This window comes from Physcomitrium patens, chromosome 3, assembly GCF_059467195.1.
Source record: "Physcomitrium patens ecotype Gransden chromosome 3, ASM5946719v1, whole genome shotgun sequence".
In the NCBI taxonomy this organism is placed as follows: domain Eukaryota; kingdom Viridiplantae; phylum Streptophyta; class Bryopsida; order Funariales; family Funariaceae; genus Physcomitrium; species Physcomitrium patens.
In genome coordinates this window covers 16,438,885-16,465,497 of record NC_143412.1, presented here as the reverse complement: position 1 = coordinate 16,465,497, position 26,613 = coordinate 16,438,885, and the positions used below count along the sequence as shown (strand labels likewise).

The 26,613-nt window shown below is 37.9% G+C and overlaps 1 protein-coding gene across 7 annotated transcripts; it reads right to left on the bottom strand.

The window, feature by feature from the left end:
• Window positions 1–371: 371 nt before the first annotated feature.
• On the bottom strand, window positions 372–16,599 carry LOC112279485 (protein CHROMATIN REMODELING 4). 7 transcript variants are annotated; one of them, XM_024513972.3, is made up of 21 exons: window positions 15,744–16,599; window positions 13,659–13,973; window positions 13,070–13,151; window positions 12,845–12,941; window positions 12,288–12,594; window positions 11,727–11,764; window positions 11,509–11,589; window positions 11,331–11,394; window positions 10,489–11,136; window positions 10,099–10,200; window positions 9,801–9,944; window positions 9,350–9,649; window positions 8,701–8,796; window positions 5,800–8,533; window positions 5,579–5,670; window positions 5,183–5,322; window positions 4,925–5,036; window positions 4,692–4,768; window positions 3,785–4,538; window positions 2,913–3,546; window positions 372–2,765 (listed from the first exon to the last, which is right to left on the bottom strand). In XM_024513972.3, exons 2-21 carry the CDS (start codon window positions 13,959–13,961, stop codon window positions 685–687), a joined length of 8,886 nt encoding a protein of 2,961 aa, XP_024369740.1. In that variant the 5' UTR covers window positions 13,962–13,973; window positions 15,744–16,599; the 3' UTR covers window positions 372–684. The 7 variants fall into 7 exon arrangements, with proteins under 7 accessions (XP_024369740.1, XP_024369734.1, XP_024369737.1 ...); XM_024513966.3 differs by having other exon boundaries at window positions 5,579–8,533; XM_024513969.3 differs by having other exon boundaries at window positions 5,579–8,533; window positions 8,701–8,793.
• Window positions 16,600–26,613: the final 10,014 nt, after the last annotated feature.

The window sequence follows — 26,613 nt, the reverse complement described above, 5'->3', positions numbered from 1 at the left end:
ACATTGAATGACAATTCATTTAATAATTTTTAGAAAATTTTAAATTATTGACCAAGAAAATATATTTTTAATATTATTTATTTATTAGTATCTAAAATAAATAATAATCTATATAAATTTTTATATGTTATTTGTTTCAAAGATATTTTTGAGAAAATTCCCACACGAAGTAATTACAAGCACAACTAAGAGGGGAACAGGATTTCAGGGTTGCTGATGCACATACTAGATAACCATTGTTCTAAAGTTATCCCCTTACACTTCAGTAAAGTCATCTCCTAAACTACCCTTTCTACAAATTGTTCGTCAAACTTCGACGAACTTGCTGAAAAGTTTCAAGCAGCACATAGTAGCTTCGTCTTTGTGCACAATTTTAACATATATGTACAAGCTCATTCTCAAAGACTTGAAAGAGCTAGGACTACAATTAACGACTATCAAATTACATGAACAAATACTTCCTGTCATCTCCCAGGTTAAGAGAAAGGTGATCTACTTACTACCTATTACTCTCTGAAGCAAGCACACATTGGAGATCAGTCAAATCAGAGGTGACAGTAATAGGTGAGGCATATGCACTGGAATGAAGGTTGTCCTTGAAGTTCTTAAAAGAGTGTTCACTTGTGACATGCCTAAAACACAAGGTCCTAAATTCTCAGTCAAAATTTAAATCTTGCCTACCTTCTACTGCGTCCGATCATCCGACACTGTTTCGTTTGATGATACGTCGTCGTCCCCTGCCATCCCTGCACCACGGATTCGGGGATCCGATTCTGTCTCACTAGAGGAGTCGCCATTTATGTGCTTTGAAGATGCTTTAGAAGATGCATTTTGCCGACTCTTGGCACTGACGTCAGCAGCTATCATCCAACAGGGCAACCGCAATCCCAGACTGCCATCTTGTTGATGCTTGTGGGGGGAGTCAGATGACCCTTCGTGGGTGAGCATCTTGTTTACTGCAAGCCGCAAACCGCATGCCTTGCGCCTCCCCGTAAGTGCTTCTTTTCTACATCTAAAATGGGCAGCTTCTTTGGATCCACTGTCACCTTTTCTGAGTAACGGCAAGTGCTTGTTAACAGAGAATGAGTTAGAATTTTGAGGGCGACCGTCTTTAGCATCCTTGGCTGAGAAGACGATGTTGGTTCCAATGGATTTGAAGTCCAGAACCTGGGCATTGCTATGTGCATGAAAGTTCCGCACCGATCCACCCGTAACAGACTCATTCAAAGTCGGGGCTAATGGAGGCAATGAGGATGGATTGCGCAGAGACATCCACTCTTCCAAGGCAGGCGAGGATCTAGAGAAAGAAAGCTGGGCAGGTGAGTTTAAAGAGGGCAAAGCGGAGAAATCAACATGGCGTTTTGAGAATGATGAGATAGAAGGAACACTAGCGATTTGACCTCCAGGATTGTATCCCGCATTCAAACTAGATGCAAAGTGTTGCAAGGATGAAGAAAGGGAGGGGTTTGTGGCATCAACACCAGACATCAAAAAATTTAGCTCGTTTCTTCCAGCAAGCGCTTCGGTGCCACGCCCACTTTCAGCCTCCGCAGCAGCAGATCTTTTTCTGTTCCTTTCCGCTCTTTTTGGAGGTGTGGGCAGGGGGCCAGGGTGCACAACAGGCGGCAGAAAGGGAATACAATCTTTGTACAAGAACGAGGTGGCCTGGGCAACAGCGGTGATCATGGGAGAATCTATTGCAGCTTTTGGAGGGGGTTGATCAGGTTTAAAAGCCTCACGCAACCCATGAGGCATGCTTTGGTTGGCCTCATTTGAACGTATAGCGCCTGAATTTTTGGATGGTCCAAGTCCTATTTTCAACCTCCTTTTATCTAGCTCCGCAAAAGTAGATGATAGAGAAGCCCTTGAATCATGAAATCCCCTGGGTGAAAAATTGGGTTGCTGCATCTGCAGGCTAAACGAAGCATTTTGAGGGAACGCTCCACTAGGGCTCTGCGCCAATAACCCCAAGCCAGATGCTGACACCTGTGGAAGCAATGGCAGAGTATGTTGGTCCCACAACTCCTGCGAATGCTTTTCCAGAGCATCAGTTGATTGATTGAATGAGAGATTTAACAGAAAAGAGGCAGGCAAATTCGTCTTCTGCGGCTGCGACTGCCGCAACAATTCTTTTGCGATATCAGTACGTCTTCGACTAGTAGTTCCTTCCCACTTCTCAGATTCGTTGGTATGACTCTCCATAGCCAACTCAGATCTGGTCGCACTGCAGCCCTCGCGAGCAGAACTACCCTGGGATCTTACAGAATTGATTAGTTCCAGAGAAGAGGATGGCTCGTGGACCTTGGGATACTCCACACTATCAATAGCTGGATTGCTCGTCATGTTAGATGACCTACAATGCGACAAACCTACTGCCCGCAGACCCTTCACTACTTGCTTCCTGTCGAACTCCCCCAAGGTAGCTCCTAAGCCGGGATTAATGACCGTCAGAGTACCGCTCAAGTCTGTGGTTTCCTTAGAAAATAAACTCTCTGCACATTCTTTCGTTTCCTTCACTGCACCTTCCTTACTAGCCGAAGCGTGATCTCGGTATCTCTGACCAATTCCATCTTCTCTACCAGACAAAGGACTGTAACCCTGTTTTACGGGCTTGTTTTCAATCTCAGCGAGTGGAGCTCCAAACAACTTTAATTGTTCTTCTCTCCAACGCTCTGCTAGATCGTGGGAAGTACGGCTTTTGTGGAAAACCAGACGTTGATCCAGTAGCATCGCTGCCCAGTTGCCACAGCCTATACGACGTACACCTATACACAATACAATTGTTTGTCTCAATGTCAGCAGATAAGATCCAACATTACCACATCTCAAATTATGTTTATGAGCATAAGAGCACGAAAACTCAAAAGAAACCAACCAATAAAACCTATACAATGGAACTAAGAGAATAGTACCTGTCCACAGAGAATCAAGCTCGTCTTCAGTCCAAGGTTCAACTTGTGAACCATGCTTCAACCTGGCATCATTTTCTCCGAAAGGTAGACTCTCCTTTCCCATTTCATGCTTGTGCACACTATGCAAGCCGACAATATCTTGCGAGCAACTTGGGAAACTTAAAGCCCCACCTAAGGATCTTCCCTCATGATGACCAACAGTATCAGAAGCCAATGAGGTCTCCCCCATGTGAACTCCAGTGACATCTCCAAAACCACCTGAAAAACTGGGACCCCCTAATGAAGTAACCATTTTGTTGTGTAACCGAGCGAAATTTCGGGAATCGTGGTTAGCTCGTGCCCTTACAAGTAAAGCCTGGTCATGGATAGTTAGGTTTAAGCCCCCCAAACCAAGAGACATAGAGAGATTTGGCGATCCCTGGCTCGATTGCTTTGATCTCAGAACATTAGGTAAGGTACCATTTGATAATAATTGAGAGGAACTTCTTCCATCAGTGGACGCAGGAGGTAATATGTTCCCACCTTTCTTATTGGGAATGCGTCTGAGTAATTCAGGCGTATTCATCGACCGCGTTGCAGCCCGAGCGTCCTTTATGGAACTTGCGTGAGGGACGTCAGGAAGCTCAGAAGTCGACTACAACACACACACACACCACTAATATTAGACAAACTACTCAATAACGATTGACATTGACCCACCAAATGCAGAACCAACATCCACAAGTGGCTCAAAATATTAGTACCAATCCCCACTCGTTAATTTTATGTCCATAAGAACCAGTGATGATGGATCCTATTTTTCTTTGGTAAATATGTCCACAAAAGCTACTAATGTTATGCAGCTAGCAATGTTTACTTTGGATGTGACGTACCAGCATAACAGAATTTTGATCCTCTCTAATATGAGGCCGTTGGAAGGGATCTGGTTGGAGTGGTGGCACTTCACCATCAGGCTTTCTATTTCCAGGATTATCAGAGACACGCTTTTCACTACCTGCTCGAGGAGCCCTTGATCCAGCTACTCCGTCAAACAAAACAGATCTAATGGTTGTGTGCCCGCCTATTCCATGTTGGCCGCAAGTTCCTGTAATTGCTGGTGATAACAGCGGTCGAATGGCTTGAGAACTCGAGCTGCTTTGCGAACATCGGCCTAATCGTTTTCTTAGTATACTCAAATCAGGGTCAATCTGTTCTTTGGAAAGCAGTGAAAAAGGAACAAGATACTTCGAAGTGGAAGGTAATTGCTCCCCTGCTGGCCCCACTGGTGTTCCTGGAACAGTATAAACCCTATGTGGATAAGACACATTACCATTTCTTGACTGCTCTACATTGATGATATAAATGGAAGGCATCGTTCTTGATTTGTCTTCAAGATCAATAGTGACAGGAACTTGAGCGGCGCTGGATTTCGCCGAGCCGTCCAAGAGGTCATCATGACAGTTGGATTTCCATTTTTCCGGATGATCATCATGAGTAGCAACTTCAAAGAATGATGATGCAAGTGGATTGGGAGATGCAGAAGCTGGAGCCTTAAAAGTTGTATTGAGAGGTTTCCCATCATTTGCAGGGTTTAGCTGAAAGTCATCCCCTAAGTTTGAAACTTGATCATTGGCTCGAAACTTTCCACTGTAAATAAAGAAACATATAGACAATTCAAACATATTGGAAAAGAGCAAAAGGTGCTAGAAGCAGGCTCCAAATTAGAACATTGGAGAAGTCTAATTCAGAAAGTTATGAAACAATCGGAACAATAAAAGAACAATAAAGAAGGAGTATTACCGCAGCTGCTCGAAGAGAGGACCATACTTAGACACAGACTCAGATAAATGATCTCCATCCAACTCTGCCTCCGAATTCTGCATGCAATAATTTTTACCGATCTGAATTTCATGAATATTATTTACACAGTATGAAAGTAAAGCTTGGTCAACCTAACTCAAATCTACAAAATATACATTATGCCGCCATTCTTGTTGAATGCTAGAAGGTGAATTCTTGAAATGTAAACTTACATCAGAAGAATCCTGCACCGATTTCAAAACCATAGACTCATTGTGGAAAACATCTTTCCGTGCCCGCTTTCCACGGCCTTGTGTACCTTCTTTTATTTGTAACCTCTCCCATCTGCGGCAATGCCAATACCAATAATAAAAAATGAGCATAACAGAATGTGTCTGTTTATATAACTCAATCACTACTTATAGTACCCCCTAATTTACTGCAGCTCACTTTCCACGTTCGAAAAAGTTAAGGCACCGAATTCCTCGTACCTTGCTCGCAAAAATTTCTCCCACTTGTTCTGCTCCCCAACAGCAGAAACAATGGGCTTTTCAGCAATTTCAATATCCTTTGCAGCATTTTCCCCACAGGCCACTTGCACCACGCCATCCACTACGTTCCAGGTCCAGGTCTGCAAATCCGCCGCCGGTATAGATAATTGTAAGATTCTTTTGCAAAATCGACGAAACGAAAACTTGTTATAAGTAGCTTACGAAAAAACCTTTATAACGTTCCTATCTAAGGAAGCACAATCTTAACTTCAAACAACGTTTCCCGATACTCCAATGAGGAGTCTCAACATATCATCAGGGCGGCCTCTAGCCTTATGCAGTTCCTCATCAACATGCACTTAATAGCGTCGCAATTATCCGAGGGACGCTACCCACCTTGATAGAACCCAACCAGTCACCGTCTTGGTCTCTTTCAGCCACTTTTACGTTGGCAGTTGCTGGCTCTGACCTGCCTAGCAATCGGGAGACTGCGAAGTCATCCCAGACCACCTTGTCAACGTTTACTTTCTTTTGAAATTTATCTCGAACAACGATTCCTTCTTTAGACTTGCCTTCACTCCCTAAATCCAGGACACTTGAATTCTCACATTTCTCACCTGATCGCTTCATTCCAACTTCATCACGAGCACTATTCTCCCCATTAAACACAGCAAAAGACTCTTCAGACTTATCTTCTGCGAAAAGCTCCTCAATACCCCATCGGATAATATCTTCAACTTCCTTCTGAGAGCCAGATGTACTTGCACGCAGATACTCTAGCGTCAACTGTTTCCTTCCAAGATGAAGAATCCGTTCCTCCACACTTGCACGAACGACCAGACGGTAAATCTGTAGAGTCTTGGATTGTCCAATCCGGCACGCACAGTTCATGGCTTGGATGTCTGCATGAGGGTTGAAGTCTGAATCATAAATTATGACCGTGTCTATTGTGGCCATATTAATGCCAAATCCACATGAGCGTGTGGACAAGAGAAACACAAACTGGGACTGATCCTGGTTAAACCGAAAGATAGCTTTCTGCAGCTCAGTCATTGGAGCTGACTCATCTACTCGCTCGAAGCTTTGATGACCGTACTCAAATGACAAATAATCTTCCAGAATATCCAAAAGCTTTGTCACCTGCGAGAAAATCAGAACACGGTGACCTCCTTTCTTCAAATGATGCAACATGGAGTGCAAAAGTGTCAACTTTGCAGATGTCTTAATGCGCATCTCATGCAAAAGCTTGGCATCTCCTGCTTTTGGCTCCATTTCTGAAAGAAGGTATGGATGGTTGCAAACTTTCTGAAGTTGCATCATAATATTCAGCAAAGTCTGATTCTGGTCGCTTGGCCTGCCACCACCTGCTTGCCTTAGCAGCCGATAGTTTTTGGTTAAAAGAGTACGGTAATACTCTGCTTGCGCAGGCGTCATCTCAACAGCAACAACCCGCTCGGCTTGGGGGAGTTTATCTTGCATGTCGTTTTCATTTAACTCACACATGTGAGGCACAACGAGTTTCTTGAGCTTATCCACTTGCTCAGACGTGCTCAAATGGCCGAATTTCTGCTCAAATGAACCCCGAGTAAGAGATATTTCGGATTGAAGAAAATTGAGAAGGCTGAACAACTCATCCAGATCATTCTGAAGAGGCGTGCCCCTCAAGAGGATTCGGTGGCCAATTTTAAATGTGTTGAGTGTAGAGAGCTTGCTTTCAAATTTTTTCAGTATGGAAACTTCGTCAACTATCAGGACTTCCCAAGGAACCGAACGAAGCTGACTTGAATCAGCAATCATTATCTCATACGGTGTAAGCATGACATTAAATTTGAATGCTTGGAAATCTGGATGTTTTCCCTCATCACCTGATTTTCCAGTATGCGTGGCATACCACTCATACTCCCGGATCACAGCCCTTGCCTCCGCGGAACCATGATATTCGATGACATTTAAGAAAGGAGCCCATATAGAAAATTCTGCCAACCAATTCGGCATAGTGGAAAGAGACACAAGAACCAGACAAGGACCGTTTACATGAAACTCACGGTGGAGGGAAGATAGAAATGCGCATGCCGATCTGGTCCTGCCCAAGCCCATCTCATCTGTCAGTATCACATTTTTGCGCTGGTACCAGCTTTTCCTCAACCAGTTCAAACCTTCCAGCTGGTGAGGGTACAGCACACCTCCCTTTTTAAACCACTCTGGCTGTTCGGTAAGTTCTTTAATTTCTGAAGGACGGCTATCATTTGCCACCACATTGGTCTTTTTTGCGACTGCTGCTGCTTCAAAATGCTCATAAACTTTAAGTAGCTCAATTTTCTCAGCAATAACAGGATGTTTTTCTTTTTCCCAAGTGCACTCATCGTACGGCACGCTGTGCCACTTCACTAATACTTCAGAACAGCCATTCTTGCCTGATTTGCGTGCTAATACTCGCTGCGGCTTTAAGCATTGTTCATCCAGAATGATTTGGGGAGCTCTCCCATTTTTTGTCGTAAACCTTTCCAGTTTTCGTTTTGCAATGATTTGCAGCCTCTTCTCACTAACCCATTCGTTATGTATGTGGGACCTACCTCGCCACTTCACAAGAAACTCCACTCGTGAAGATTGACCCCTTTGTTCAGCAGTGCCAGAAGTGTTGCTGTCACACAAAGGTCCTGTGTTTCCTTTCTTCTCCACAACGACATCTCCAGCTATGTCTTTCCCACTCTCAATTTTTTTGATCTTGGTTGTTACTTCTTCGTCTTGCCCTAATACGAAATTCGACAGCTTTCTACATGTAATGTCCTTGCTTGTGACATTTCCATCAGTCTTTGCAACATTGTCAAGCGGCAACTGGATATTCAAATTCATATCATGGCCGCCAATCTCAATCACAAAGGAAGGACCCTCGACGGCTTGAATTGCACCGTTACTTGACAATTTAGAGGATAATCTATCTTCAGTGATAGCCCGTGCAGATGTTCTCTCTGGAATACTTTCACTCTCTGACACAAATATATTAGCGTTCAGTTCCTCTTCTTTCGAGTCGGCTGATTTGCGTTGCATATTTACCACTGTACCAGCTCCAGCAGAAATACCTGACAGAGAATCTATGTCCATCGGCACAGCCACCTGAGCTGCACCAATTGGATCCACATCGGATGCCTGCTTTCTTTTCACAACCTTCCATTCTATCACTGCACCATCGCTAGGTCTTTCAAGTATGCTTGACACGGAGCCATTGGCATTCTCCTCTTCAACCTCCTGAGTGTCAACTTTCAGTTGCCTATCTTTCTTCATCTCAGTAATACATCTGGGTAAAGGCGAACCCTGACCGGTTGTAAACCGACAACCAAGAACACAATGTACCTGCTTGAGATCATTTCGAGACATACCAGTCGGTCGTTAACGTTGGATGCGCTTCTCTGAAATATATTTTAAGCAAAATTGAGATAAATAATTCGATCTGATCATTTACTTTAGTAACCCTAGTGATACTTTCTGAAGCCTAATTATTGTATAGATGAAAAGCTGACCTCGGCAGATAAAGCATCAAAAGTTTGCTCATCCCCAAGCTTATGATCGCCTTCTGAAATGCAATTAGAGCAAAACCATGGGGTTTTGGGGGTCTTCTGCACAAAGTAAACAAAATGAACATTTACTTTGCACTAATTTGAAAAAGATAGCTTTCCATCCTCCTCCATTGCTGTCTCCAAAATATGCCACAACCGGTATCCCTCGTCCCAATTCATTAATCAAGAGCACAAACCTGACTAACGCTCTCCGTAGCGGGAACACTAACCAAAGATTTTAAACCAAAACTAGTAAAGAAGCAGCAATATATATATATATATATATATATATATATATATATTGTGTGTGTGTTTTTTGCAAAAGTCACATTGCACCCGCAGATCATGAACGATGCATTCCTTGTGGAAGGCACAAGAACAGTTCTCACAGCTAATTATAACACCTGGCTCTTCACATGTACGGCATCTTCCAGATTTCTGAACAAAATGATTGAGTTGGAGAAAAGATATTAATATATGCTGTGCTTGACAGAGCCGCACCTCATCATAACACTACATGTGCTCCTGAGGCGAGGACAATCAAGAACAACATACTTGTTAATTTACAAGGTAAATGCCCCTAGTAATGTGAAACCTCTGTCAAGAAACTTACTTGGTTATCCTTTTCTTTTAGCCTTGTTTCCACGCATTCCACAGGGGCGATATTCGAAGGACTCTCATTAACAATACCCACCCTGATTTCAGAGTGGCACTTGTCACATAAACCAGAACTTCGTAACACAGAAGTCTCGACCCCACAATAGCCACAGTTGAGCCTCCTCTGACCATCTTCTCCTCCCCTAGATTTCGCACGCTTCCTCCGCCTCCTTGCATCCGAATCCTCTCTCGTTCTCTTGGAAAGACTGTTTGGTGACATGACCGGGGGCACCACGGGCTTCTCTTTTCGCCATACCTGTTAAACTCATACTAAGCTCGCTTTACGTCCAACTAACTATAATCACAAAAACCATACATCCATTAAAAATTCAAATTGGAATTTGAGCTCATGCGAATCTCTTCACGAACAGTATGTGATAGGCTTAGACCCTGTAAATACAAAGTACCTTGTAGTCAGCATTTGCTGAAGGATCCTTAACACAATTGACTTTAGCTTGCTGCCTTACGTCAGCCAAGGAACTGCCAACTGATCTCATAACCCCTGATCGGTCGCGGCATGTTGGACATACCCACTTGCCTGGAGGAGTGCGCTTCACACACACACAAATCACATGCACAACATTTGTTTGAGTCAACATTCATCCGTGGTATCACATTTGTTACGTCCATTAGAATCAGCAGGTGCAGCATAATCAAGGGTTGACCTGTACAGCAAAAAAATAGAAAGAAGTAATCGGAAGCTACCTTAAGAGGAGGCATCAAACACTCCAGATGATAAGCACGAGGGCAAAGATCGCAGCACAGCAATTCACCACCTATGCCGCAAACCTCACAGTCATAGTAATACTGTCCACAAAGTACCCACAAAACTTTTAAAGGACACTCAAAACTTATAAGAGGTACTCCCTTCATTCACTAGGATCTCATTTTATCACTATCAAAAACTATAACGTTGAACAATAACCAAGACGTATGATTCTCCATATTATGTTCATAATCACGCTCCGTCTAAACTAGCAATCGCCCCACACTAGCATTAAAAGGATGCCAACTGTTTGAAAACACGGGTGTGATCAACCATAAGGCACTGCCTGCTTTTTATACCAATGTTGGCGGAAAATAATTTTTCCTCACCCCGTCTTCACCAGTCCTCTTGGGTTTCCGAGACCCATCCTTGTCGACTTTGACCAAGTCCCCAGCAAGTGAGAGACTTCTACTCAGCTTCTTCCCATAGCTTTGCCGATTGAACTTGGAGCCACTAACTGCTTTATTCGGTAGAGAATCAGACATCATTACATCCTCAGCCTCGTCGGAGGAACACTGTGAATCTTCTTTCAGATGCTTATCCATGAGAAATCTCTTCCTCTTATGATTCATGTCGCCACCATTGCCTTTCGACTTCTTTAAGTTCCAGAGTATTTGATCTTCGTCCCCTTTGATTGGCCAAACAGTTCTTGCTGGCTTCAAGTCTTCCGCCTTCATTATCTGCGCTTTATTTATTCCTATCTGCTTCAATTTCCCTTGATCAATCTCCGCCTTGTATTTTAAGTGCTTCCCCTCTCTATCAATCTTCTCTGTACCCAGGGGTACAAAAGCTTCCGACCCACCCTTATCACTTGAAGAAGTGTTGGATGAACGCAGCTCCATGGATGAATCACTCTCGTCGCTAAAGAAGTTCGTTTCTACTGCTGTGATGTCTGCAGTTCGTCTGCGTTTTGATTCCTCGAAGATTTCTTTCAGTGCCAACTGAAAATTTCTGTCTTCAAACCGCTCAGGGAACTTCTGAAGACGCGTGGAAAAACCATTGGCAAATTCAGTAAGGTCGTCTCAATCTAAAAATAACTACTTAACATTTTTAAATTAACACTACATCTCTACTAGGATTAGCTTCAAAACGTCACTTCAATGTATCAAACACAAGTATCCAATTAACACAAAGCCGACAAGGTTGATGGAACGAGAATAAGGTATCCAACCTGCTCATTGAAATCCTTCTGGAACTTCTTGTACGAGGTCAAGTTCTCCCTTTCTAACCATGCACTATAAAAAAAAACCAAGCATTCGAGAATGAATCAGTCGTTCCCTGCACAAAGCCCTACAAGATAAAAAAAAGAGTCCAAAAATAGATTGTTCAATGAGGAGTAAGTCACATACAATCGCTTCTTATCAGTCGTCGGTAAACAAAAAAGTTCCACGCATGTCAATCCCACAAGTTTCTTCCTACAAATCACCACACTAAGAAAAAGTGAGGATACAACTCGGGCAAAAGCAAGTTATCTATGATCAAACCAACTACCCTCACAATGCTTCTAATGCACACGTTCTGCAGAACAGATGCGACTTCAACAAATAAAACCGAGGTATGAACATACTCTAGCACAGATTCTGGCAGCTCCTCAAGGTTAACCACCTGTACGTCACAGCGACAAAAAACTTCAATACACTGTCTCATAAATGGTTATTATGAATTCATACTCAGTATTGACACGGCAACAACAAAAACATCAACTAAAAGACACCGTTAAGAGCACAGAAACTCCGGTGTTCACATGTATTTGAGTCAAAATCGGAAAGACATCAAGTCCACCAATAGAAATGTCACTAGGTTGATATGTAGCTCAAAATACTGTGCAAGCTTATGACTAGGTGGTAGCCAACCATTCAAAACGTATTAAAGTAGAAAACATATAACTAAGCTTGCCATCTTGATGGCACTGAAGATAGCAACAAGATGCAAGGATCCAAATCAAAATAAGAAAAAATAAAATCTGAACAAAGAATGAAACAAGATAAAAGCAGACAAGCGCAACCAATAAAACAATGATTGTAATACAAACACATCTCCTCATTGAGCTGAGGACAAGACAATGCACTAGAAGCATGTACTTATCTCACAGTTTTAAACTACAAAACACGCTACACAATCAACGTACTCTTGCAGGCCACCATGGACGGTCCTCAAGTTTAGCCCAAACAAGTGTCTGTGGAGGAAACGCTCTATTGCGCCGCTTCTTTCGGACGATTCGCCGGATCTCTTCAGCTTGATTAGTCCATTGAGTAGCGCCTCCATATTTCCGACCACTTCGTTGTTTTTTCAAAGGAGTGAAGGCATCCCCAGCTTGCATATCATAATCTGGTTCTGAATCATCATCTCCGGCATCGGCAACCTCGAGTTCTGATTCTACCGCTCCCTCAGCTTCCACTCTTCGAGCAACTGGTTCTAAAACGTTCTCCACCTTTCTGCAACCAATCACGCCAAAAGATAGTGCCCCGGTTTCAAGCACTATGAAGATTAAGATGAACTCGCCCAGAAAAGCGTATATGTCCAATGTAAATACGCGGTCGACGAAGAAGAAGCAGCGTAAGAAATATTAGAGACTGCCTAAGTGGAGTAGGCCAATAGAAACAAAGATCAAAATCCATGTTTCATGAGGGAAAAGAAAAAGAAAAAGAAAAAGAAAACACTTGTGACCGTGATAGGCACCAATACCGTCTCCTGGACGATGGGGATCTTTTGGGAGATCTCCTCGGAGACTTGTCAATTGTCACATCATGATCCAGGTTTGTTCTCCGTAAGCGGGATGGACCTATAGACACAAAACTCCACACTTGAGACTCATGCTTCCTTACAACTGCAGTGATTTTCAGTACAATGTAGTGAAAAGATAATTAGATCATGAGCTACATAACTTCATAACTAAGTAATGGTACACACCACATTGACCAGACAACTTCCTTTTGAGGTAGTCGCTGTTGTTGGACAAAGCAACTGTGCCAAACTTGGACTCATATCGTCTCTGCACCCGAAAAAGTGACACAAATGCCTTAAGTTCCTATGTTGCACAAGGTGTAGCAACTTGTCTGAGGGTCAAACATGAGTTGTGCGTGAAGCCTCGATTTCCAACACCTGTTTTACATAAAAAAAAATAACTATTGTGACGATAGATGACAAGTCGATCTTCCTGACCAAAGGAACACAACAATTCATGAATTAAAGCAACCTAATAAACTGCAACAAAGAAATCCAAACAAATAAATGCAACGAACTGAATGAGTCCTTGGGAACATTGCTCAAAGGTACAAATAACATATCCATGTGCCGGAAAAAATCCTATCATCGGTTGCGATCAACCATAGCAAATAAGATCCTCGATGCGGATTCATCCTCAATACAATGTTACCTGTAATGGTAAAACTCCGGACCTTTGAGTCGAAACTCATTCTTTGACACTTTCAGATGCACAAAAATAATGAGTCAACTCCTATCAAAGGGATTTCATGGAAAAAGAGCGATTCGAAGTTACCCGAAGTTCTTTCAAAGATGTATTTGAGAAGTCTTGGTGTTCAGGAGCAGGTGAAGTAGACTCGGTATCACCAGACTTGTGGTCACTAAGATCCGAAATGGCTGATTCATGGTGTGTATTGACAGATGTACCAGTGGACTTTGCTCGTTTCTTAGAGCCAGGAAAACATCTTGCAGGCGAGATAGGGAGGTTGATGCGTAGCCTTACATGTTGATGACTAGCAGCAGGATCTACCATTGAAGGTTTGCACCTTGTACCACTTGGCTTCATCCGCCTTTCTTTTGGCATCTCCAGCGCCTCCATATGTATCTAGAACTGTTCGACACATACTCTAAAATTAGCAATGAATGAGGACGGAGGTAAGAACAAGGGAAGATTCCAAAAAGACTTTACATTTCATTATAATTAAAAATTCCGGATCATCACACAACTTCGACTTCTAATAGAATTCTGTTTCTTCTGTCAGAAACAAAAGACATCGGACTTTGTCACCAAATCAAAACTTATGGATATCCTCAACTCCTAGAAATGTTCCTGACTATCACTACCCTGCAGAAAATTTTGCTTCAACTTGACCTCAAGTATTTCCCGATTATTTCTATGTCAAATAATAGAGCAGATGAATTGGTAAAGATTTGGTCTAACGCTCAATATAAGGTACATAAGTAGTAGGTGATCATTTTCTCTTACAAAAGCACACATGATGTCACAGGCTGATCAATAAAGGTCATCAAATATCATTACAGGTACACGATAAAATTTCAAAGAATTTACAATAACGTCAAAAACGACAATACTAATATCGCCTTCAATAAATTGCCCTTTCGGCGTGTGAATCTGGACTTTCTAGAAGACTAAAAGAGCATGTGGACAGACCTCGACTCGTCATTGAAGAGCCCCCGTCTCAACCCAGATGTCTCACCAAAACTTACTAACATAAAATCTAGGCCGTTGCTCTTCTCCTTCCCCAACATGAATGTTATCTCACCTTCTATGAAAGAAATATATCCTACGCTGACCCACTATTTCAATGTGTATGATGCGCCCGTGCTCCCCTATCACGTCACTGATAAACCATGATCTTGCCAGAACTTCCATATTCCAGAATCATAGCTAGCGTTAAGGGCACCTCTGAACACCCAATACAGCCATGAAAGCACCTGACTTCTAAGATTGCAGACTTGCGAAAATGAGATCCCGTTCCTGAGACCACTTGACTCCCTGGGCGAAATGCGTTCAATTCCCCGATCAAAATTGATATTCGGAAATCTCAGCATTATAAAACACTGCCAATGAGCTTCTAATTAAAGTTCATGAGCCTTGCAGAATCCTCTTCGGCACTAGCTGATCCTGGACCTGTAGTTAAGATCCTGAGTCATACAAAAGCATCACAGATGCTTGAATATGTTCCAATGCGGGGAGAGACACTTTAAAATCAAGAGCATAAAATCTCGTGTTATTGAGACAGTGCTCTCAAAATGAACGTGGAGCGAACTTTTAACCATCCGTACATTTTAAGTTCTCCAATAAAAGAATTTGCTAGTCGGACAGCTCCTTGCTTACAAGAAAGAAATTTTAATCTTTAATCTTTGTACTGTAGGACTCCGGTTCTTTCAAAGGTTTCACTTGATCGCAATTGAAGGAAAAATCCCAGACGTTAGACCACCCGTAAAAATTTACAGAGGAGGTTACCAGCTGTATCATAGAGCAGTCATTCAAACTCATGTTAAAACAAACAGCATCGTAACAACCCTAAGGTGCGGGGCACTAGGGGAGGAATTATATTGTTGAGACTTAAATATCCTTCAAAGTAATGTTAATAATTCACTCCTAAAAAGAAAGAAAATACCCCTAATGCAGAAAATGCCAGGTGACAAGTGATAGCTGCAACCATCGGGTGCATGACCTGAGAACGTGAATATTATGTCGATGATGCGTTCTTATTCTTCCCCCTTAACCCCGTAACCCTAATTTACTGAGGCTGGTACGATAGTCCTTCGTTGACCTTCTTAAAAAGGGGTCACGTGACCACATGTCAAAAGCTGACACAACATCACAAAAACACTGGAGACACCGAGGCAGTACCGTAACAGGGAGAGCGTCGAAGAGGGAAAAGCCAACTCCACTGGAACACCTGAAGGAACCTCTCTACCACTGCACACAATTGCCAAATTGATCTCTCCTGCAATAATAGCCTCGCATTTCCATAGATGTGTATGGCATCACCGTCCCACTGTTTGGGGAAGGGGGTTTCAACAACTGAAATGCCCTTGTTACAAATCAGCGCACTGCCTAGAAAACTGCGAAAATCACCGGTACTAAACGGATGCGAAAACCACAACGTGGCCTCATAACAAGGGCAGGGGCGGAGGTACTATGATGTCGTCAACCTACAACCACAGGTCGTGTATATTACTGATGGCCCGTGAACTACACGAAACAGAACGCGAAAGGAATGGTTGTTGGCTCCTCACAGAAAATGGGTGACTCGCGGGAGAAAAGCGACAGGGTATGGCCCTCAGTGGTGCTTCTCGGGGTGCTCGGTGGGTTGGCGTGAAAGGAGTGGGTGGTGTGATGCCATGGCATGACTCCTGCAGCACAACCGGAAAGGACCAGAACAAGAGGCAGCGTCGTCAGTCCAGCCGTCCCATCCCATCACTCGGATGTAACGCCGGTCAGAGGTCGTGAAAACTACAATTCCACATCCTGGTCCCCGGGCGACCTTCCTTCCGCGGGGCGATTCGAGTAGAGGCAGCGTTAGCTTGTTGTTTGCCTTGGTCCCACGTCGGATCCTGCTATTCTCGAGCTTGAAAGCTGCAGCTCCGTGGGTGTATCACACTCCCCTCCTTCCCTCCCCCGCCATCCGCACTACATTACGCTTTCGAAAGCCTCCCATCAACTTCATTATTACCAGCTCCCCCACCGCACCCCAAGTTCCAACCATCAACATCGGACCTTCCCCCCCCCCCCCCCCCAACTTCCGATACCGATCGCAATCTGCCGTTCATCGAGCCGTCGTCACCGCCACCTCCCCCCAATACCACCTTTCACTTCGCCCTTTGTTTTGGCGATTTTGCATCGAATACCATTGCCACCCCTTCTCGTCAGCGAATCATGCATACCGCGTGGTACCATCCTCTGAAAAAATCCCCGAAACTCGGCATGTTTCGCTCGTCAATTTATAATTTTGCTTTCCACGAGTTTATCATACAGCACCGTAAGAATCGCTTTCGAAATGCGCTCCCAGCTTCAACGTTGACTCAGGTTCAACAAACCTCAGGCGGACAATCAGGCACATCTGCTATAATCGCGTTAGCGGATTCCAACCCGTAAGAGAAGCAGAGAGTTGGGAGTGAAGTGTTCATAAACTCACGGCACTTATGGGCGGGTGCTCCTGGAACAGCACCATTAGGCTACCAAGGTTGAAAAGTTGTTGGGTTGGGAAGTGGCGCTGCATGATCCACTTGAGGTATGAAAATAATAGTAGGTAGATTCGCAAGATGCCCTTCGCTGCGATCTTAGGGGGGCGCTTGGAGGAGGTGACTGAGCCCCCGAGGTTTCGCATGCCTTCCATAATCATCTGAGTTTTTAGCATTATAAAGTCACCACCATCTTAGGGGGGGCGGGGGCTGGGGTGTCCGCTCGGATTCCGGGGTGGGCCAATCCCCAGTCTGTCGTGGTGCTGGACATTCCTACAGGTCGTCTGCCGTGCCAACGCCAGCTCTTCGCATGATTATGGTGCTGTACCCCAAGCGTGAATGCAGGCACTTTTGAGGGGAGTCTGCACCTCGTGATTGGTAATCGTGACTTGACTCTCAGCCCTCGTCAGACTCGGCACGTGGTTACCCCCGCATCTCCACTACGAACTTTTAGGAATCATCTTCATGCTCAAGTCTTATTGCTGCTGCTCGTCCCTCGTAGTGGACGGTTTCTCCCTCCCCATGTCTTCCTGCCCCTCCCCGACGCCCTCCCACTCGCCTCCTCCTGCTCCTTTCTTTCTTCCTTTCCAGCCTCCGTGCTGCCTCATCTTCAACGCTCTCGACTCTTTAATTTCGCTCATCCAACCTTCGAATTCAATGCCTCGTGACGTAAAAGATGTCTGTGCATCCCAGTTTCGGTGCAGTTTCAACAACTTTGTTTCGGTATGTTCCGCATGCGATCGAGACTGCGTTCTTCAGCCATTTTAGTCTCCTATGACAATACTTGCATCAATCACGATGTGAGTCTTTAAGAGAAAGTGAATTTCCTCGCAAGATTACCAGAATTATTGTGTTGGGTTCAACACAATAATTGAAGCACAACTTCAGCCCTTGACCAGGTGCCGAGTTCTGGATTACAAATATATGATTTGCTACAGAACTTGTTCAATGGTTGGAATTCGGGAGTGCTTGGTGCCAATCACCGGGCACACATCGCTACTGCCATTGTGTTCGAGTCTCTCGGGTCTGAATTTTCCAGCTGGTGGCATTTCGATTGCTTCTGCAATGCAGTAAGCTTTCTCTCATTTTCTCGTTAAATCTTGATGACTCAATTGGTACTGTCAGTTGAAATTTCAGTGGATAAATGAGATTCAGCCCCACAACATGCCCATGTTGGATCCAATCACATGCATTCGTTTTGAATAATCGGAATCTACGGGTTGCAATAAATCCGACTACATTTTGTACGAAGCATGGTGTTAAAGTTTCTCAGACAGCTTATTTGTGATTTGTGAGTGGTTTTCATATATATATATATATATATATATATTCTTCTTCTTCTTTTTTGCTACATTTGAATTATGGTAGCGTGTTCTTCAATTCCTCAAAATCATCATACAATACATGACTTGAATTGTAAATAAATAAATAAATAAATAAAATCTAAAATGTTCTCATAACTTTCAAATGTTTAAAACTAAATTCTAGGACTGAAAAAACTGTATGTCCAGTTTTGCTGTTAAATATACATATTTTTCTATTTCTACTATTAATAACAGGAAATTTACACAAAAAATGGGGCACACCCAAAAAATAATTACAAATAGGAGCAATGACAAACAGTGGGGCAAATCAAAACGCAAGGATACCTCTTTTGGCTTGTTGGATTGTGTTTGACAAACAGTGGGGCAAATCAAAACACAAGGATACCTCTTTTGGCTTGTTGGATTGTGTTTGAGGAGTCATGCGGATGACCAATGCCACTCTTTGTAATTATTTTCAATTTGTGCCTCAATTTGTAATTATTTTTGTGGGCATCCAATGTAAATTTCTTCTATATTATTGTTATTTATATAAGTTTTAATTTTTGGTAAAAGCTAAAAGTGGTAATTTTTATGGTTGTATAAAAAACAACAACCAAATCCTAATAAAGTCATCCCAAATAATATTGCACATTGTCAGGATAGAGAGAATTTGCCTTAAGAAAGTGTTGGACTTCTAGCTGTCACTAATTACTCAACTAAGTCTCAAGGTTGAAAAAAAAAATCAAGTTTATATATAAAATTGTTCCTATAGAAGTAATTACATCAATACATAAGCCGTAAATATAAAGATCACCAAAAATGTGATAAAAACATTATAAAACTTTATATGTCCTTAAGATGAAATCTTCCTAAATTTGAAGTATTCATATCTCATGATTGAACCATTCAAACAAACAAAAAATTTACATGAAGTAATGATATACTTTCAACAAATATCACAACAAATTTCAACTGCAAATTTGTTATAGATCTTGAGATATTGCCAAAATTCTAATAATAACTTCAAATCCTTGCTTATATATACTTATGTGCAATTTTCTTCATATCTCACAAATTAAGTACTCAAATATCATTAAATTTTGATATATAGTTTTTTAACCTTATAATACACACTTTTTAGAAATTTTTGAGCCAAAAATTTATTTGAAATCTTAAGATATTGTTCCAACCATAACTATTAACAAAAGGACTCATTTACTGCCTTTGAATTAGATGTATTGTCTTTAATGCTCTATTACTCTTTTATACAAACTTCAAATATAAAAATTCTTTTACAAAAGACATAGGTTTTGAAATCATCTTTCAATTGCACCTCCTTATCTCGAAAATCTATCATAAAACTCCTTGTATCCTTAAAAGAGCAATAATATGTCTTAAAAAGACACCTTAATTTTAAATGGCTATAAATTCATTACCCTAATTCCAGATTCTTTAAAATTTGTATACAAATTGTAGTCCAAATTATAAACCTTACAATTCTTACTTTTGATTCTCAAATGTTTGAATCTTCATCTTTGAGTCTGAATCTTCTCTTTAAATTTTATACTAAATATCTAAATCTTATATACTTTAAACACCATAATCAATATAAATAAACCTCAAAATAAATTTTCTTATATCAAATCTTTTTAAATTAACCTACTAACCATTCTAATGCACATCAATATTTATAAATATATTATATATTTTAGTTAATTTTTACATACTATAAATAATTACAATATGATAATATTTATTATTGTTATTAGAATCTTCTAATCCATAATAGTTTGGACTTTCTTAGAATCCATCATAAGACCATTATTTGAAATAATATATCTTGAGAAGTCAACTTAAATAGTATAAAAAATATATTCTTTATCTTCACATATAATCTTGTATCTCTAAGTTTTGTAGTGTGTGTAAGTTATTAAATCAACTTAATGATTATTTTAAAATAAAAAGATGCATTAAGAGTGCCAAATTACAATTATTAGATAAATGTTAGTTTATAGGACTTTAGATGAAGGAAATTTAGTGTTAATGCAAGATTCAAACTTGTATTTTTAAAGGAAAACTATGAGAATAAATAATATATTAATATTTGATTTAATATTTATTTTTATTATTTTTTATTATCTATTATTAATTATAATATTTCTTTAATTTAAATTATATAGATATTAATATTATAAATATTTTAGAATTAAATTAGAAATAAATTAGGAATAAATTAAATTTAATCCTAATTTCTATATTTTTAATCTTCATAAGTATTTCAAACTCTTATGGATAAAGGTATGTAAATAGTCAATCTTTATTAGAAAATATGTTTTAAATACATGGTAAAGTTAACTTGGACAAAAAGCCAATTTTAGGGCTAATTTGATGGCCATCATCCTCAAGTTTGGATTTTTATTTTTGGATGAATGAAAGCCATAGATCTAGATTAGGGTTCTTAGAGATGAAAAATGGAGATGTGTCTTCTTTTCTATGAGCTTCTACTCAATTGTATAAGAGTGGCTTGACTATCCAAGCTTTCTCTTTTTTTTTGTTTTATTGATGGACAAAGCCATGCCAAATTTTTCTTAAGATTTGCAAACAATTGGTTGTTTCAACTTTTTTCTTTTAATTTCTAGAAACAATTCTTGAATTTTTAAATAAAATTTATACATTTTGTTGTGGATTTTTACACATAAAAATCTTAAAATTTAAAATTTGTATGAAGAAGAATCCTCAAATTTAATAAGGAGTGGTATTCTACCTTCCTAATTTGATAGTTCTATTTTAAAGGGTTCTTTTTCATTGCTTACAAGCTAGAAAGTAATAAAGATTATTACATTAGATAGTTGAAGAAGAGCAATTTTCAAAAACACTAAGAATTAACTATATTAGATCTAAAAAATAGTATTAATATTTATTCTTGTAAAAGGAGGACTGTTGCCTTTGAATTTAAGCAGCCAAGTGAAGGCACAAATTTGGAGGACAAGATCAGGAGATTTGAGGTAATTCAAAGGCTCAAACTTTAAAAAAATGTGCCATTTGAAGTTAGGATTTTAAAACAATTTGAATTACCAAAGGGCAATCAAGGACCATGACATGACATTCAATTTTGTGAAAAGGGATCTCCTACCTTATCAAATTGAAGCATCAACTTTGAGAGACAATATTGAAGGCTAAAAACCAAATTTGAAGGCAAAATTTATTAAAAAAAGAATAACTTCAAGTTTAGTTTTTAGAAATTTAAGGTTTGCTCCAAGGCAATCCTCAACAAAGAAGTGGTGATCATTTTTGTGCAAAGGGGTCACTACCAAGATGTAAGAGGTGATGGCTCTTAATTTTTTTCATTTTTTTGGATGTATCTTAAATGAACTAATACAATTGGATGAAAAAATTCATATATGATGATTGGATAAAATTTATGGATAAAAATTTGTGGATGAAAATTGATTAAATATGGATGAAATTTTATTTAAGGATAAAAAAATTTAGATGATTTTTTAATTTTAGATAATAATTAATAATAATTTAATTTAATTTAATTTAATTAAAAACATATAAAAATTTATCTTTTCAATTGTCGTATAGTTGAATTGTTTAAGTATTGAAATTATTGTTTTATGGTTGTTTGAATGTAAATTTAATTAGCTAACTAATTTAATTTCTTTAATGAAGAAGTAAGAAGAAATTTTATATAATCGATTTATATTTTAATTAATAATTGTGAATTAAAATAAATCACCTAAATAAGAGAAAATTTTGGCTTATAAATAAGAAATTATTACATTTATAAGACATGAATCAAACACTTACAAAAAATTGATAGAAAATTTAGATAATTAAAATTGTTGTGAATTAAGACAGGCTTCCAATTAATGGGGGTTTATTCTAACAAGACAAAGAGTTTGTGATATTTTGGTCTTTGTAGGAGCATAAATGAGCCAAATCAAAGTAAATAAGGTAAGTAATTAATATAAATTTATTTTAAAAATTATTTAAAATAAGTTTTAGCAAAAACTACCTCAAATATGAAGAATTGATGCTTAGAGAAAATTAGTTATAAACCAAGATTGAAATCAGATCTTGATGCACAAATCCATGCACCTATAATAACCCAATGGCTCTTTTATTGATCAAAAAACATAATTTGAGAGCAAAAATGAGAAAAGTTCTTTAAACACTAATTTGAGGTGATTTGATTGCAAAACAACTTTGTAAAGGCTTTGTAAAGTTAGGATTATTTTCAAGGAACTTTGGATTTTTAACAATTTAAAGAATTAATACTTTAGACAATTGTATGTAATTCATAGATAATCTATGAGTAAAATTTTGTATTTAAATAATTACCATTGTATATAATCTCTATTGCAAGTTTGAGCTTGATTTAATAATTTATTCAAAATTTATTGAAGTTCAAACATATTGAAGTCTTGATAATTAGAATTTAAGTGACCACTAAAGATTTTTGAGATATCTGTCAATTCACCATTTGAATTAAAGCCAAATTTTATATATAATTAATAAAATTAAGTTTCAAAAAAATTTATAAAATTTGAGAATTATTGAATGATAAAATTAAGAGCTTTTGACTCTAAAATTGGCCAATATCAAAGCATCTTTTAGGAATTATCTATTTTTTGATATATTAGATCTTTTTAAATTTTTTTGTGCTTATTAAAAACTCAGTTAGTGATATGTTTAAAAAATTTGTATTAAAATTAATTGTTTGATCATTATTAATTGATATTTTAATCTGCTATAGGATTCAAAGTTTATTTAGGATTTCATTAGGATTGATTAGGATTTCATTAGAATTTGTTTGAAGATTTTATTAGGATTTAAGATTTGATTAGGTTTTATTTTAGAATTTAATTAAAATTTAAAATTTATTTAGAACTTTGTTATGTTATAGACATACATATTTATTCTAGTAATTATCTATATGATTAGATAGAAGTAAATAAAAATAAAAATAAAAATTGATTAATTTCATAATATCTAATAGAAAAGCTTTTTAAAAGCTTCATAGACATGTTTTTGACTTTACATATATTTATAGTTGACTTTTAGGTTAAAGACTTGGTCAATAAGTTAGCCACATATTGCACATATAAATAGCTAATGGAACAAGTTAATTATATGGCACACACATAGAAAATTTACCTTGCAAGTTAAGACATGTGGCTTGCAAAGTCAACACATGTGAAAGATCCTATAGAATGTTGTTATGTAGCTCTTAAGTGGATAGTATATATAGAGGTAAAAGTTAGGCCTTCTTCATTCTTACCAATTCTTTTCTTCTTCTAATGTAAATTCAAGAATCTTTAATTTTCTTATCTTTTAGCAATAGCCATTCCGATTTCTTTGTAATATTCATATTTTCTTACTTTTATTTTGTTATACTTCTTTGAAAAAAGTTTCATTTGATTATTTGCTTTCATCAAATTCTTGTCCATGATAGATTGAAAAAAGTACACTTATAATATTAGAGTTTTACCTTTTTTTGATTAAGAGTAGATTATTCCTTTCTCTTGATAAGACATAAGCATATTAAAAGTTACAAATTATCATGGTCTAAACTGATATTATCTTTAGTATTTTCTTTGTTCTCAAGTCTTTTCTTCTATTTCTCTTGAGTGATATTAGATATCTTTTCTTCTCTAAGTATTATCATGGGAGAGCTTCTTGAAACAAAGAGTGCAATGGCACAAATGTAAGAACAATTGAAGGAGTTAATGCTTGTGATACATCAACTCTATTTATAACTACAAAGAAAAATAATAATAATAGGAAGTAAAGATATAGAGATAATTGGAGCTACTTCAACATTTGTAATAAATCTTTTTTTTTTTTTTTTTTTTTTTTTTTTTAGTAGAACATCCTTCTAGTGTTAAAAAACCAAGAGATACATTACTTAAGAAGTTTAATGGCACAAGATCCAAGTTTTAAGGATTTAGCAAAAAAGTACAACTTATAATTAAACTTCAATCTCAAAGTTATTTAACTCCAGAATTACAAGTTAGATTCATTGATACAATTTTTTCAAGTTCAATATTATCATTATTTTAGTCTTTTTTTAAATGACAAAATCCAATATTACATAATTTAGAGGATTTTTTGGCACAATTTTTGATCCATGTATAAAAAACATAATGCAATTTGTATTGCAACCAATAAGATTCATATTTTACAATAAGGCAATCAATCAATAATAGTATATGCTTCACAATTTTGACAACTTGCAATTGATATTAAATATGATAATATTGCATTTGTAAGCCAATTTTTTTACAAATAGTAATGTGAGGTAAAAAAATTGATGCTCAACTTATATGATCTTGAAACATTGAGTCAAGCAATTAACTTTCTTATGGAGTGTGACAATTGACTTTTTGAATTTTGATCTAAGAGTTGCACAAGTGTGCCTCAATGTTATTATAATCCAATAATAATATCAACGTCGCTTCAATACATACATTTGGAAGTAAAAGTTATGTAAATTGATACAATATGTTTTAAACCTCTTACTAAGCAAGAAAAGATTTGTTGCTATTAAAAAGGATTATGATTATTTTGTGAAGAACCTAAAAATACTACTCAACGTTGTCTAAAGAAAAAACGCAACTACAAAATGAGGAATACGATTATAAAAGAAGATCGTATGTTAGTGTTGTATTACGTGAAGTGTTGCTTCAGAGTTCACTTGGCACCTAGTTATAGAAGGTAGAATGGAAATTCCAATAACAAAATCTTAATTCTAATAGAATACTAAATAAACTCTAATTAAATCTTAACAATATTAAATAAGCTTTAATCAAATTCAAAAGAAACCTTTAAGAAATTACAAAAGAAAAAATAAGAAATCATAAAAGAATTGAAAGAAAATCTAAAATAAATCTAAAAAGAATCCTTGAGAAGTTTTAAAAAATATTAAAATAATCACAAATATATCTTAGATAAATCTCAACCAAGTTCTAATTTAATCTTATTTAAAATCCTAATGGATTTCAATCAAATCCTAGACAAATCCTAAATCCTAAACCAAATCCTAGATCAAACCTTAGATCCTAAATCAAATCCTAAATCAAATCCTAGAAAAGCCCTAAATCCTAAACCAAATCTTAGAACAAGTCCTAAATTGTATACCAAATTCTAAATCAATCTTTAGACTTTAAATCAAATCTTAAATCAAACCCTAGATCCTAAATCAAATCTTCAATGAAACCCTAAAAAAACCTTAAATCCTAAACTAAATCCTAAACTAAATCCTAAATCAAATCCTAAATAAATCTTTAATTTTAAATCAAACCCTAGATCAAATCCTAGATCCTAAACTAAATCCTAAATTAAATCCTAGATAATTTAGAACCTCAATATCTATCAATTGAATTATTAATCTTACTTAAAAATTTATACACTTTTTAACAAATAAATTGGATACAAGCATACAAAATTTGAAGATAATCGCACTTACCAAATGGAAGAAAAATCCTAAAATCTGCTTAGGTATTGGTTGGCCTCCTATTTCAATCTGAATGTTGTACCTCTAGTGCCAATATCTCCTAAAAAACTATTCAATTATTCCCAAATTTTACATGTGTATAGAAAATTAAGTCTATTACTTTCAAATACAAATTTTATCTCAATCCAATTTGTAGATTGCTAAAGATCTTAAAAATCCTAACTACCTTTCAAAGTCCAATTTTTGAGACCTCAACCTACTTGAAATTTGATAGCCTTTAGTTCAATCATTTAATCAAGCTCAATCTTATAGAAAATACTCCATAAAACTATTCTCATAAAATATAAAATTTTTAAAATATAGATCTAGTGCCAAAATCACAAAATTCTCCAAAATGCAATACCCTTTTTATTTCACAAATTTTACAGTTATCTAAAACAACTGTGACTTTGCAAAGTTCTTACAAAATAATTACACACTCAATTCCCTAAAAATAAATATTCAATGAAATCTTATTAATTCTACTCTCAAACCTTACTCTTTGATCTACCAAAAATCCTCCAAATTATTATAAAAGCTCTGCTTTGTACCTCAGGGTCTGATTTTGATCTAGGTTGATAATTGGTCCTCTTTGGATATCAAATTTTGTTCTTTTGAGTTAATTTTTATTCCAATAAAATTCTAACTTCTTTTTTCATATGATCATATTCTTTATTTTTCTAATCTACCTTGTTTTGCCTTATTTATGGCCTTACAAAGTAAGTAGAAGC

What these genes read in the sequence shown, in the direction of transcription:
- LOC112279485 (XM_024513966.3), bottom strand. Translation starts at nt 13,961, where the DNA reads ATGGAGGCGCTGGAGATGCCAAAAGAAAGGCGGATGAAGCCAAGTGGT. An exon ending in GTCCATGGTGGCCTGCAAGA is followed by an intron (nt 11,765 to 12,287) that starts GTACGTTGATTG and finishes TGTGACGTACAG; the next exon opens with GTGGTTAACCTTGAGGAGCT. An exon ending in TTGATGCTTTATCTGCCGAG is followed by an intron (nt 8,534 to 8,700) that starts GTCAGCTTTTCA and finishes GATCTCAAGCAG; the next exon opens with GTACATTGTGTTCTTGGTTG.